Source organism: Eubalaena glacialis, chromosome 9, assembly GCF_028564815.1.
Source record: "Eubalaena glacialis isolate mEubGla1 chromosome 9, mEubGla1.1.hap2.+ XY, whole genome shotgun sequence".
In the NCBI taxonomy this organism is placed as follows: Eukaryota; Metazoa; Chordata; class Mammalia; order Artiodactyla; family Balaenidae; genus Eubalaena; species Eubalaena glacialis.
Window position 1 is genome coordinate 8,125,568 of NC_083724.1, and position 14,640 is coordinate 8,140,207.

Genomic DNA, 14,640 nt, shown 5'->3' on the forward strand with positions numbered 1-14,640 from the left:
TCCCAAGAATCCATCAAGTAAAAGGCTCCTACTTTTCAGCACCCAAACAGCTAACACAGGTGAAGCAGGCCAGATGTCAAGCAAATCTGTCAGCCCAACAAGACATTCAGGTACTCCACTGACATTTAAACTCTACATTTTAGAGCCAGCATTGGTTGAAATAGTAAGGGCCTGTCATGGAGGTCAGAGAGCACAGACTAAAGTCTTAAAACATCAGTGCATCACTGGAGAGACAACCTCGATTGCAGAGCATTCCGTACAAGTTTTGAAATTAAATGTAAAGACACATTACAAGCTACTGTCCTCTCTGCCCCAATTCATGCAGTTAAGTTCCCCTTGTAAGCAGAGTATGGCACAGCTTTGGAAAAGGATGTCCCAAGAGAAACGACCTAGACCTAAACAGCCACTATTTGCTCTTTTCTTTTTAGATGTCCTTGTACCAAAGGCGCTTTGAGCCATTCACCTGGCACGTCCCAAAACATACCTGCCTAAGGGCCAGCCCAAGAACTCTTGCAGTTGGAAACAAAGCACACTACTTTGTAGCCATCTTCCAGTACACTAAGTTTGTCCCTTGTGCCTTCTCACAGCCTAGCACTCCTTCAGACTTATGGGCACAGCGGAAGCTAAAGGGTTGTCTCAATAATTGGGAAGAAATTACCTTTAGGGGCTCCTATTTTTTGACCACATTCCCCAAAATAAACATTGTAGTTTGATTAAATAACCTAACAGTGCCATGACCTCACCAGCACATTAAAAACCAGTTTTGGTAAGCTGTCACTGTGTGAAACAAAAATCACAGGCTTACTTCATAAGTATTACTTCAAGTGACTTTTTTTTCCGTAGTGAAAAGTCCCTTAAATGCTGAGACTTCAAAATCAAAATACAGAATCCCCTCACGAATCTACTACATTCCAAGTTAACAGTAACTTGTCCATGACTTCCAAACATACCTTTCCACGTAGATGTACCTATGATCTGAAGTGCAGCTCTCCCCATTTCCCAGTCACTACGAACGGAAATAACAAGACCAAAAAACAAAAACAAAGCAAACAAAACTAGCTTATCATCTAAATCCAAAAGCAAGTAGTAACATTTCTCTGTAAAACAAGGAGAATGACCCCAGCCAAAAAAATCTTTATGTTCCTTTATTGGAGCAAGATTCCTGACCAGTATACAGTGATGTATTTGCTACAGAGACCTGTGCAGAAATTACATACTATCCATCTAGACAGGTTTTTGTTACACTTTGCCTATCGATGGAATAGTTCCATTTATAAAGTTTTTATACATCAAAAAGCTTTGAATTTGACCAGGCGGTCCATTAATTCATCTCTGAAAAAGCTAAGTGGCATTTAATTTTAGCTACTATATTTTACAGCATTAAAAAGCTTATGCATTAGGTAGCTTCTCAAAATGTGATTTATGCACAATGGCATTTAGCAGACAGAGTCCATCATCTCCCCCAGATTCACACAGACAGGTCTCATTTGAGAGCTATATGCTAAAAGAGCTGGTACTTTGAGACAAAAGTACTCCTAACCTGAGTTTCTTACCACCAATACGGACTTCTTACTCTGAAAGCCTGTCTTCTCGGCCACATTTTACAGTGCCAGTGAAGACATGCCAACAATCGCCCTGTGTATTAACTCGGTAGTAGAGCACCAGGTCTGTCTGATGGTGGTGGCAGGCACTATTATATCCAGGTAAATAAAAGCCCATATTTTGAAATGCCAATTTGAGATACAAATCAAGGGTACAACATATTCAGAACTGAGTTTTCAGCAATCTGATATCCCAAATGCTGTGAAAAATTTCAGAAACTGATGTCAAACTGTACCCATGATGGGTTCCCAGCTATGGAGACATTAATACATTGATTCAAATCCCTTTACTCAATCAACATAGCCCTGAGGTCATCCTGCAAAGTGCATATCAAAAAATACGAAGTTAAGGTGACAAAGTTTGACAGTAACATTATACAAGTCAAACTTGGGAAGTCATATTAAGTATATCTGTTCTGAGAGAAAAGCATCAAATCCTTTGTGTACACATTTAGTTTTATTGTAACAAAGCAACTTGTACACTTTTAACGTTTAAAACTGAGCATCATCTTTCCTTTCCAGTGAAACAAAAAGAAAAATTTAAAAATAAACAGGAACAAAATTACAATAGAGAATGTCAATTGCAAATAAGATCCTACAGGTTCTGCTGATTCTCCCATCGAGTGGCAGGGCTCAAGTCATCATTAGGAGAGAATTTTATTTTAAAAGTGTCATCTTAAACTGCAAGGATGTCCGTTAAACATCACAATTAAACATGCCAAAGGAGAAGCCATGTTGTCAAAATGCCCACTTAACCCACCCAAACATCTCAAACCCACCCTTTGCTGACCTTCTATAACCCCATTTTTTTAAGTTTTTTTTTTCTTTTTTTAAACAAGAGAAAGTAGACAGATACATGTTGGTAAATGCTAACTGTCCATATTCACATAGAGACACAGTGTAATCTCTGAGCCCAATATACAGAGAAAGGAGGAAAAAAGCTAGAATTCTATGCACTACTACACAGGGGCCTAGCACCCTCCAGCTTCCAGCAGAGCTAAGGGAGCAGAAGGTTTTTCTTTTTTCCCACAGAGCATGGTGGTGTTGATTCCATAAAGTTTTTGTTGAGACAGGAAGGGATAAAAATGAATCTGGAACAGAAAGGGGTAGAGATTCTTTTCCCACTGAATTCTGCTCAAGGTATTTCCCCCCAAAATAAGTTGTGAGCCATGGTATAAAGGAGAAAAGAGACCTCAAAAACAGGGCAACTGAGCACAAGAGGAGAAGGAGAAAAAAAAAAAAAAAAAAGACTGCAACTTGCTCCCAGGGACTGGAGAAAATTAAAAAAGGAAGGTTGGAATCCATCAGTGTTCCATTAGTCATCTTCTCCTTCATCTTCCTGTAAGAAAAAAAAAGCAGGCAGTTAATCTTTAGGGTTAATTCTAAGGTCAGTCCCCAATATTCATACGGACCATGACGGACTCCACAGAACATGACATGCCAAGGGAAATTAATTTTATGAATCTCCACCGTGGTCCCTTGGTATGTGCGAGGGATGGTTCAGAACCCCCTCCACATACAAAAATCCTCGGGGGGGTGGGGGGGAGGAACTTCCTTGGCAGTCCAGTGCTTAAGACTCCATGCCCACTGTAGGGAGTACAGATTTGATCCCCGGTGGGGGAACTAAGATCCCGCATGCCGCTCAGCATGGCCAATAAACAGATAAAGATATATAAATTTTTAAAAATTAAAAAAAAATCCTCAGGATGCTCAAGTCCCTTAAATAAAATAGCACAGTACTTGCATGCAACCTACCCACTTCCTCCCATATACTTTTAAAATTGTCTCAGATTACTTATAATAACCAATACAATGTAAATAGCTGTGAATACAATGTAAATAGTTGCCAGCACTTGGAAAATTCAAATTCTGCTTTTTGGAACTTTCTGGAATTAAAAGAAAAAAATCTGCTGTTGGTTGAATCTGAAAAATGGGAACCCACAGATACGAAGGTCGAACTATACATCAGTCTTCATCAATTCCTTTTTTTTTTTTTTTTACCCCGGGCCACGCAGCTTACGGGATTTTAGTTCCCCGACCAAGGACAGGACCTGGGACCCAGCAGGGAAAGCGCCCGAGTCCTAACCACTGGACCACCAGGGAGTTCCCCAATCTGTATCCCAATCTGATTCTTGACTGTAAGACCCAGTGATGTTTCAGACAAATTAACTTCTCAGAAGTAACCAAATCAGACATCTTTCAAACCAACTAATACAAACCAAAACCCACTCTATCCCAATATGATCGTAAGAATTTTATAGTTTGTCCAAAACATGCGTATTTTTGTTATTTGGGAGGTTTCTCAGAATTTGAGCAGCTGCACTGCCCACAGCACTTTCATTAAGTACTGGCTAGGGAATGACATAATTGAACAGTTGTAAGAGCGAACCACAAAAGCAGAACTAATTGCATCATTAATACAATGAGCTTATCAAAATTTTCTTCAACCTTGGACAAAACAGCCTATCTTTTCTACAAGTCTTCCCACAATTTGTTGAGTCAGTTCCACTATACGATATAAATAATCTCCAAAGTAACACGGTGAATTCTTTGAAGATTTTCTTTTTGGATTTAACCAAATCTTTTTACCTCTCCTTCCTCCCCCTCATCATCATCTTCATCTTCTTCACCTTCATCCTCATCCCCTTCTTCATCAATATCTTCCAATCCTTCTTCCTCTTCATCATCATCATCATCTTCTTCTCCTTCCCCTTCCTCATCATCCATGTCCGGAACCTAGAAAAAAAAACACACACAAAAACCAAGAGTTACCTTAAGAACTCATTTTCAAACAAATGAAACAAGTGCAACCTTGAATAAAAGAACACTCTCAACTCACCAAGTAGTACTGTAATGGATTTGGCCAAATATCATCTTTGATGACCTCTCCTAACTCATCTGCACCTGCATCAGAATGATCAGTAAACCAGGTGAAGAAGCTTTCTGGTTCCTCATGCTGTCTCTTCCTGCTGGCTTTATTCTGCGTTTGACTTGAACGTTTTGTCAAATCCTAAATGAAGATGGAAGAACTTTTGACATAGGCTCACTACACCTTAAATCCCTATAATTTAAATAAGGTTTTAACCCAAAAGCAGAGCAAAAAATGGACGTTACATTATCTACACTATTATTCTTATCTAAAAAAAGTTACAAAAAGTACAGCTAATAAAAAGAAAGAGAAGCCCAAGAATTTTAGGTCTACAAAGAACGCCATCAAATTTGTATGTCAAGCTTTTCTTGAAAGTTACCATCTAGACTTGGCTTTATTTTTTTATTTTAAATAAAATTAGTTCCACTTCAACAACTAGTATCTTAACACAGTATAATTTAAAATATATTTACTACTTAAACACAAAGAGGGCTTCCCTGGTGGCGCAGTGGTTAAGAATCCACCTGCCAATGCAGGGGACACGGGTTCGAGCCCTGGGCCGGGAAGATCCCACAGGCTGCGGAGCAACTAAGCCCATGCGCCACAACTACTGAGCCCGCGCTCTGCAACAAGAGAAGCCACCGCAATAAGAAGCCCGCGCACCACAATGAGAAGCCCACGCACCGCAACAAAGAGTAGCCCCCACTCATCGCAACTAGAGAAAGCCCGCGCGCAGCAACGAAGACCCAACGCAGACAGAAATAGGTTTTGGGAAACCGTAAGTCACCAATGTAGAAACCAAAATGATTTAGTCCATCTCAACAAAAACTTGCTCTACAATTTATAAGACCACAAGCTATCGTATTTGGCTCTAACAAAATAAACATTTTTATATTTTAAGAAACTGCATTTAACACATCACAAAAACACCAAATATTTAATTAAATGGTTCAACTAGATCAAACTATAGAAAATATCAATGCCCAACAATCCCTCAAATACCTTTCCGGATTTCCATTTGATTTCAGTGGACTTTGAAGATGGATCACCACTCTCATTCAGATGAAATTCTTTGGAGAGAACTTTATTTTCAAAGTAAGGGTTTTCATCAAAATACTACAATAAACAGAGAATTAGAAATCAATACAAAACAGCCCTTCTAACCAATACTCAAGTTAATTTCCATAGTGACAAACAAATTACTGATACTTACAAAATCTATTCTGTAACCTGATTTAATATCTTCAAATTCTGTCACTTCGACTCTTGTCAAATAATGCAGCGCCTCTTCATCCTCCTCCCCAAGCAGTGCAGACACTAGATCAGCAAATAGGCCAAACGATTATTAAACAAACATTAACAACTCAAGCAATCCCTTTTAAAATTTCCCAAATTTGGTTTCATAAATCCATTATAAACTGAAAACCAAATGGCTCAGTGTCAGAGCTGTCACTTTCTTTTATCAAGTAATTAAACAGAATCCCAAGTTAGAATAGGATCTCTTCTAAACAGAAAGCATGAATTGCAAGCCTCTCCCTGTTTCAACCTCTGCATGTAATCAACATGGTGGACCAAGTCCTCAACCAAGGTCCCTCCCCTCTTTAACAAGTGGACATCCCACACCCTTTAATAATGCTTTGCCGCAACATACCTTGTGGATGGTTAACAAATGTTGTTACCCAAAAATTTGGGATTTTGGCGATCAATTCCGACCTCTTCTGAAAAAATGGTTGGCGGAGTTTGTTATATTTCTGTTCTACTTTCAAAATCTCCTCACTGGCTTGTTCGTTAAGTCTGAAGCAAATGAAAAGACATGTTGACAAGGACAGTACTTAACAAATACAAAAATTGCTGAGATTACACAATATTTACTCGTTAGCTTTAGAACAATGCAAAGTATGTATTTATAATAACCAAATCACCTAGATTTTTGTAGCCAGAGACCCAAGTCAAAATTGAGATGGCAATTTGATCAGCTTTACCAATAGGCACTAGATAATTGACAGTTCTTCAAGTGCCCAAACAGCATTTTGGTAACATTGTATATCTATCTACTCCGTTACCAGGCCAACTTCAATTGTTTCCCTCAGGCAGATCAAGAAGAAGAAAAAAAAAAAAAGCTGCGAATCAAGTAACAGAGTTATAAGGCAAGTCAGAGCAACACTGATGCCATAATACTAAACTATCACAAGTCCACACAATGCAACTCAGACAACTTGTAGCCTATGAAAGCAAACCCTGTCTTTACAAGGTCAATGTACTTTAATCAGAAACTTTTTGGTGACAGTAAAATGTTTCACAGAAAAGTAACACTGAATCCTCATATTGATATTTCCAACTAAGTTATAATCATCTCCACTTGGCCAGTAAATACAGATGTATTTGACCATAGTTTCAATGATTACCAAACCATAAGATGCATGTCAGAAAACCTCAAAGCAAACTGAGAAAAACTTTACCTGTCTATTTCATTTTGTACTTCATCAATATGTTCAATTGCTTCTTGCTGTTCTTTTTCTGCAAGAAAAAGGTGCATGAGACTCAATACTAATTTGAAAATAAATTTAACTGGTTTTCCTTCCTGATGTTAACAGTCTGCGATGTGAGTTATATCAATAAAGCTGTTTTAAAAAAAAAACTTGCCTACTACTACAAGGCATGCTTTCCACGTGTTCATGTGTATAGTTGACATATTACTTTTCAATTAAAAGACTATTCACAAACCATGCTGTTAGACTTGTCAAAATGTTTGACTGTAACGCTTTTACGAGTTCCATTACAAGACCAATTAAAGTTTCTATAATAAGATAAGTAATAAACGCTATTCAGAAATCCTTAAGTTCTCTCTAAAAAAAAAAAAATCACATTATATACCTGCAATAGAGTAGCACCAGCTATTAACTAAAATACGGAAACTAACCCATGACAATAACAAAAATTAGGACACCACCTATCTCCATGGTGGAATCACGTTTTACACGAAATTGAAAATATTGCTCAGTATCGATTACTCTTAAGACATCAGACACGCCTACAAAGACAGGGAAGGCCCTGGGAACTACCTCACCACCGTAAACACTCGACTTTACCTTCTAAGAATATGAACCCCCGGATTCGAATCCGACCTTTCTCGCCCCTCCAACCCAATTTCAGGCGGGTTGATCTCAGAGGCGGCCCCACACGACTTTGGAGCACACTTACAGGGAGCAAGCATGCAGTCAGAAACGATGGGCCAAAGAACGGAGAGGAGGAAAAGGGGGTGTGCTATGGGAAAGGTACCCTTTTGTCCGGTAAAGACCGCAAAACCTACAAAGCTAAGGGGCGTGAAGGGGCCGGATCGCGCGGTTCGTTTCCGGCAACCAACCCGGGTGGTGCAGCCCCCCTGCCGAGAAAGCCTTTACGGAAAAGGCCAGTAGGTTTGCTCCGAGCCATTGTAAAGACCCTCCGACACCCCGGTCGCCGCGCCAGGTTTCTCAGCGCCCTGCCGCGACGAGGTGGCCACCCCACGTGGGGGCTGCCCGGGGCCAGCCAGAGCATCCTCCGAGCAGCCCGGGCCGCGGCGCGGCCGCGTGCTTCCCCGCGCCCCCACCCCGCCCCAGCTCGAGGCAGAGGGCCGCGCCGGGGCCGGCCTCCGGGTGGGAGTGCGGGGGCGCCGCCCGCGGGCCGGGCGCGAAGGGGGAGCCGCGCGGAGGCCCGGGCGCGGGGCCGCGTCCGGCCGCACCATGTGGCGGCGACGGCGGCTGATGGGAGCGAGGCATCATGGCGGAGCACAATAAAGAGAGGCTTCTCGGGAGGGAGGGAGGGGGAGGAGAGCGAGGGAGGGGGGAGAGGAAGGGGGGGTCTCCTCCGCCCGCGCCGAGCAGGCCGCAGCGCCCCCGCCTCGCAGCGCCGTCCGCCGCCGCGGCGCCACCCGGCCCCGGCCCCGCGCGCACAAAAAAGGGCGCCGAGGCGCGCGCCGGCCCGTCCGCCCGGCGCCCCGCGCCCCCCGCGCGCCCCGGGCCCCGCCGGCGGCCTGCGGCCGGGCGGGAGGCGAAGATGGCGGCGCGGGCCGGCCCCCGCCTCGCCTGCTCCTCACCTGAGGTCTCGTCGGCCCCGTCGTGGTTGGAGTTGAGCTCCTTTTTACTGACTTTGGCCGCCGGCGCCGACATGGTGCTGCTCCGCGGTCGGGGGGGGAGCGGGGAGGGGGAGAGAAGGGAAGGCGAAGGGGGCGGGCAGCGGCTTCCCCTCACGCCACACGCGCGGGCGCTCGCTCGGTCCGGCCGCCTCCTCCCGGCGCTCGCTCGCTCGCTTTCCCTCCCCCTGGCTCGCGCGCGCTGCCCTCGCGGCCTGACGACGAGGGAGGGGCTGGGGCTGCGTGCCGGGCCCCGGCCCGGGCTCCTGCTTACGGAGGGGAGGCGGCGGCGGGCGGGCAGGCAGCTCTGCTCCCTCACTCACGCTCCGCGCTCCAGCTCGCTGCTCGATCTCCCCGAGCCGCCTCCTCCTCCACCTCCTCCTCACGGCGAGGGGCGGGCGGCAGGGCGCAGGCGCGCCAGGCCCCGCGCGCACGCCCCGCCTCCGGCCAGAGAGGCTCGCGCCGCCTCACCATTGGCTGGGGCGCCAGGACCAGGGGGCGGAGCCGCGGCGAGGAGACACAGGGCCTGGCGAAGAGGCGGGAGGAAGGAACGCCGCGACGTACGGGGACTGCCCCCCGCGCCGCGCTCCCCTCCCCCGCTTTCCCCTTCTCCAGCCCGACCCGGGACTTTTGCGCGCTACGGGCGCGCGGCGGCCCGAGGGGCGGGGCCTCGCCAGGCTGCGCGCAGGCTCCCAGGCGGATGCGTCACGTGGTGGCGGAGCGGTTTCCCCTGTCGGTCGGGTGGCGCGGAGGAGAGGGGTGTCTGCAGCCCCCCGAAAAAGCAGGCGTTGTAGTAGCCTGGCTTCAGAACACTGGAGCCCAGAAATATATCCACCCTGGGTTCTGCACTCTGGGACACGACTGGGGCGCCCCTCCTCGTGAGGGAAGGAAGGCGGCACCTCCATCCTATTTCCCAGAGAGGGAAGCTGCCTTCGGAGTCAGGCTTGTTTGCAAAGCCCGAAGCTGCCCAGTCCACTCACAGGGAGGGCCTTTTCCTGGCTCTCAGTCCAAGCTCTGCCCAGCAGGCTGTGTGCACTTGGGCAAGTCATTTTCCCTCTATTGGCCTATTTGTTATGAAATTACAAAATTCAAGAAAGGCTGACAAACGGAACGTTGTGTCAGTGGTGATGTTTAAGCAGGGCCACGCTAAAGTGGAAGTCCTCTGAAGGCAAGGAGGTGCCACATTCATCCGCGGGTGGTTTTGACCCAATTCAGTGCCTAATTCAAGGAGCTTGCAAGAATCCGTACAGAGTGCTAAGCGCCAGTCCCAGCAACTGCGCCTGCATCGCACACCTGCAAGATGGAGTAGGCTGGGTTAATTTCATTTCGCTACGTCAGAGAGGACCAACAAGGCCTGCTTTAGAGGCCAAGTCTTGAAACAGGAAGGCCAAGGCATTTCTGTTTAAACTGTGCTTTCCAGGTAATGCAAATGTACCACTCACTGCTCTACTCCTTCCTGCGGGGCCCCAAGACATGGACACAAAAAGTCTGAAATCTCTCCTTGGGTGTTTATAACCAAAACCAGGGATTGGATTATTTGCCTTCCAGGACTCACATTTTACTATCAGCTCTTAAAGCTCAAGCAGTGTCTTTCATGTTCAAGATAATCCATTGGTGGGTGATCGATAAATGTTAAGTGGCTGACAGTCCATGGGAAGAGAATACAAATGTCTTCTTGGGGCTTTCCCCAAAACCCAGAAATTAATCTTTCTCCTCCAAACCTTATTATTCTCAATTGAGTCCAGCTCAATCCATACCCATCCCAATTGGACAGGATTTTTATGGGAAGAATTATTAGCACCAATGAGAAGCTGGGAAATGTTTGACAACCAGCTCCCAGAAGAGAAAAAAACACACCAAAAACCTTGATTTGTAGCATTTGCTGATTTCAGTGGTGTATAAGTACTCCCACCATGGCAAATTTCCTGCTACCACTTTGATGTCACTGAACAGAGATGGAAAGAAATACCAGGCTCCAACTTCCCTGGTGGCGCAGTGGTTAAGGATCCACCTGCCAATGCAGGGGACACGGGTTCCAGCCCTGGTCCAGGAAGATCCCACATGCTATGGAGCAACTAGGCCTGTGTGCCACAACTACTGAGCCTGTGCTCTAGAGCCGTGAGCCACAACTACTGAGCCTGTGTGCCACAACTACTGAAGCCCGTGTGCCTAGAACCCGTGCTCCGCAACAAGAGAAGCCACGCAATGAGAAGCCCGTGCACTGCAACAAAGAGTAGCTCCCACTCGCCGCAACTAGAGAAAAGCCTGTGCGCAGCAACGAAGATCCAGTGCAGCCAAAAATAAACAAATAAAATTTTTTAAAAATTTAAAAAAACAAACAAACAAAAATACCAGGCTTCAGTGCACTGCTGAAGCATGTAGCATGGGCCACAGGCTGTGATAAATACACGCATTTCCTTCTCTTTCAGTCCTCACAAAATACGAGACAGGTATTAATATCCTCATTTCACAGATAAACTCAACTTTTTTTGATACAGGTGGCAGGACCAAGGCTAATGGATAACAAAGCTCCTGCCCTAAGGACAGAGTTTTTCCATTTTTTTTGACATGAATTACAGTAAGAGGTACATTTGATATTAGGACCCAGTACACACCTACACACAAAACAATGCTTACCCTCACTGAGTGTGATGACTATTAATCTTCTATTTTCTTTAAATGCAGGTCACCCTCCACTAAAATGATTTCATGACCCACAAATGGGATGAAACGGTCTGAAAAACACTGTGCTGAAGGCTGCTTTCATACACAAAACAAAGCCTGCTCACCGGTTGGTACCAGTGACCCAGAGCATCTCCTAAGTGCCTGATCTACCAGTGTTTCCCATGTATCTGCAGGGGCTCCAGGGAGCCTTCTAATGCCTTCTGATTAGGCAATGGGCTTCAAGGCTCCCACCCCAGCCCTTAGGACCATCCTGTTCTTCCAGACCTTTCCCACAGCACTTCTCAAGATGAATTCAAGGAGCACACACTAGGAAGTGGAAGAGAAAGAGAAAGCAAAAAGCCAAGTTTCAGCAAACAAGGGAGTGGCATGGACACACTAAGAGATAATTCACCCACTGAATTATTCTCTGTGGTCTCTCTCCCCTCCAACATTAGGAGCTCTGCATTCTCTCCTTGGCCTCTCACCTCACTCTCAGAATTCCTCTCTCTTCTCCTTCCCAGCTTCCTTTGAAGGAGGAGAATCCCACAGCTTAAAGATTGGAACAGAGATGCCGGCATTCCCTAAAATGCAGCAGTGTCCCAGGATGAACCACCTTGGAGGGACTGTGGTTGCACCTTGCCGTCCCTTCTGGTCCTGTTAATTCTCCCAAGAAGCTAAACAGGAGGCGACCAGGAGGACTCATCCACATTTTGCTGCTCACAAGTGGGAAAGAGTTGACTATCCGTCTCAACAGCACTGATTATGAGCCAATTGCTGTCTTGTGTTTCACTTCCACTTAAGCCTCACAGCAAGCCTAACAGATACTATTGAGCCCATTTTACAGAAGAGGAAAGAAGCACAGGTTATGTCACTTGCCCAACAAGGTCACACAGCTGGATGCAGCCAGGTTTCGAGCCCTGTCCAGCTTTACCACATCGGGACATCGGCTGGGCAGGAGGTCTTTGCATCTCATTTGGAAGGGGATGGACTGAGACCCATTAAATGTAAACTTGCCACATCACCCAACAGATCCACAGGAGCTCTGCAATGAGGGCTCCTCACCCAGTGCTCCTTCCATGAGCAAATGTGGACCTCAGCCAAGTGAGCAAATTAGGAAGATTCGTGGACTCCAAGCCCCTCCCCTCTGTGCTGAGCCAGCCCGCTGTCACTTCCTGGGGCAATGCTGTCCTGCCTTCCAGGACCTACCCAAACTCACCCTCACCCCCTCCAGCTGCCCCCCTGCCGCGAAAGCCCCACCACACCCGCAATCTATCCGGGAGGCCTAATCACCAGAACAATGCACTTTGTGCTTAACTCCAAGCTGTGTGTGTGCAAAACACAGCCCTCACCTCCAAGTTAAGTGTTAATGGGGGGTGGGGCAGACATGAAACCAACAATTAGAATGTACAGGCCGGGCTGGGGTGACTCTGGGTGCTGCAAGGGCAGAAGGGGGCTCCTAACACACAGCAGCTGTCGCTCAAAGGAGAATACCTGCAAGGAGTGACTTTTCAGCAGGAGACTGCAGAACGAGTAGGCATGCACAGGTAGGGAGAGGAGAGCGATCCAGGCAGAGGACAGACAGGCTTCCAGGCCCCGAGGTGAAAGAATGGAGCCCCAGGAGGTGAAGAGAGGTTAAAGGTGCCGGAGGGAGCCTGAACCTGGAGAGGTCGGCAAGGACCAGGTGGGCAGTGCCCCGGAAGTCTCTTAGTCTGTACCTCGAGGGCAATGGGAAGGCTAGGAAGGGTTTTAAGCGAGGGAGTCACATGATAGGCTTTGCTCTGGCTGGAAGGGAGGAGGAAGCCGGAAGCAAGAGGAGGAGGAGGGGGCAGTAATCCGGGCCAGAGTTATGGGCGGGCGGCAACAGCAGGAAAGAGGTGGACGGATATGAGGTGTTGAGGAACTACCAGGACTCAGGGATCTGATGGCACGTGGAGGAGTGGCGGAGAGGAGAGGGGTCACCTATGTTTCCCCCAGCCTCAAGCTGGCTACTGGTGTCACTTGACCAAGACAAAAGGAATGAGTCTGGGGGCTGGGAGCGTAGGTGTGGGGTTGGGGCCAGGACCGAGCTCACGCGTGCTCCAGGCCTCCCACTTTCACCCCTTCTGGTTCTTCCTTCACATAACACCTAATCCATGCACCCCATGCTTAAAATCCTTCAGGGGAATTTGCAGTCATCTCAAAAAGTGTGGGGCAAAAAAAAAAAAAAAAGAAAAAGAAAAAATCACCTAGAAGTCAATCCTTGCAAATCCTTTAAATCTCCAATAAAACGTAGTGTCTGGACGTACCTTCCTTCAGCAAGTTCGGAGAAGCAGACGTTTCCTCTGGCCTGGAGGCAGGAGTCCGTCTTGGTTTCTTCGGTTTCTTTGCTTGGGGTGGAAGTGAAGACTGGTGTTTGGGGGCCATGCTGGGAGAAAAGCCAAGAATCCACCCAAGGGAAGAAGCTCGTACCAGGAGCTCAGAGAACTAAGGCTGCCCCAGGTGACAGAGGTTTAAATATGCTCTGGAGCCGCCTGGAGGGGATAGTTACGTGACAGTGGGACACACCCCATTCCCCCTCCCCCAGCCTCAACCTCCTACCCACCCTCCAATCAAGATCAACTTCTTTTACTTTCTCTTTGCTTTTCTCTCTAAGGGCTTTCTCGGCAGTGGGGGGGGGGGGGGGGAGGGGTGCGGGGGGGAGGTGTTTTCCTTGGGCGGGGAGCAGTTCTGAGCTTTCTGGGACCCTCCTGGTCTTGACTTGAAGCACCAGTGGCCCATCCCCCAGTCCCGTCTCAAATATTCTCTGTAGGCAGCACTGCCCACATTGAGAACTGTACTCTTCTTTTTTTCCTCTGGCCTCTTAGAAGATTTAAACGTGCTCTTGTCTCACCTCAGCCTGGAACATTCTTCAGTCTCCCCACTCCCACCGCCTTGTCTGACTAACTCCTTCCCAACCTCCACGTCTCAGCTTGGAGGGATAAATGAATGTTAAAATAAAGGAATCTGGGACTTCCCTGGTGGTCCAGGGGCTAAGGCTCCGCGCTCCCAATGCAGGGGGCCTGGGTTCGATCCCTGGTCAGGGAACTAGATCCCACATGCCGCAACTAAAAGATCCCGCATGCCGCAACTAAAGATCCCGCGTGCTGCAACGAAGATCCTGAAACTGAGACCCAGTGCAGCCAAATAAATAAATAAATATTTTAAAATAAAATAAAGGAATCCCAGTCAAGTATTAGAAAGCAAGAGGAAAAGCAGGCACCCTTGAGAGGACTTGGGACAGCCGTTCATTCTCTCATTTCAGGTACGATTAGAAGGTTAAGAGTTTGAAGAACCTGTAGAAGGCATGTTGTCTGGGGGTCCCAAAACCCAATGCCTGTCAGGTAACAACTATGAGTAAGGCAAGCAACTGGAATTCA

At 47.0% G+C, this 14,640-nt stretch overlaps 1 protein-coding gene across 2 annotated transcripts; it reads right to left on the reverse strand.

Annotated features, from left to right (window-relative positions):
- Positions 1–1,193: 1,193 nt before the first annotated feature.
- SET (SET nuclear proto-oncogene) lies at positions 1,194–13,742 on the reverse strand. 2 transcript variants are annotated; one of them, XM_061199820.1, is made up of 8 exons: positions 13,531–13,742; positions 6,930–6,987; positions 6,122–6,264; positions 5,684–5,787; positions 5,473–5,586; positions 4,441–4,611; positions 4,191–4,337; positions 1,194–2,940 (listed from the first exon to the last, which is right to left on the reverse strand). In XM_061199820.1, exons 1-8 carry the CDS (start codon positions 13,646–13,648, stop codon positions 2,917–2,919), a joined length of 879 nt encoding a protein of 292 aa, XP_061055803.1. In that variant the 5' UTR covers positions 13,649–13,742; the 3' UTR covers positions 1,194–2,916. The 2 variants fall into 2 exon arrangements, with proteins under 2 accessions (XP_061055803.1, XP_061055802.1); XM_061199819.1 differs by lacking the exon at positions 13,531–13,742 and adding an exon at positions 8,546–8,992 and having other exon boundaries at positions 1,207–2,940.
- Positions 13,743–14,640: the final 898 nt, after the last annotated feature.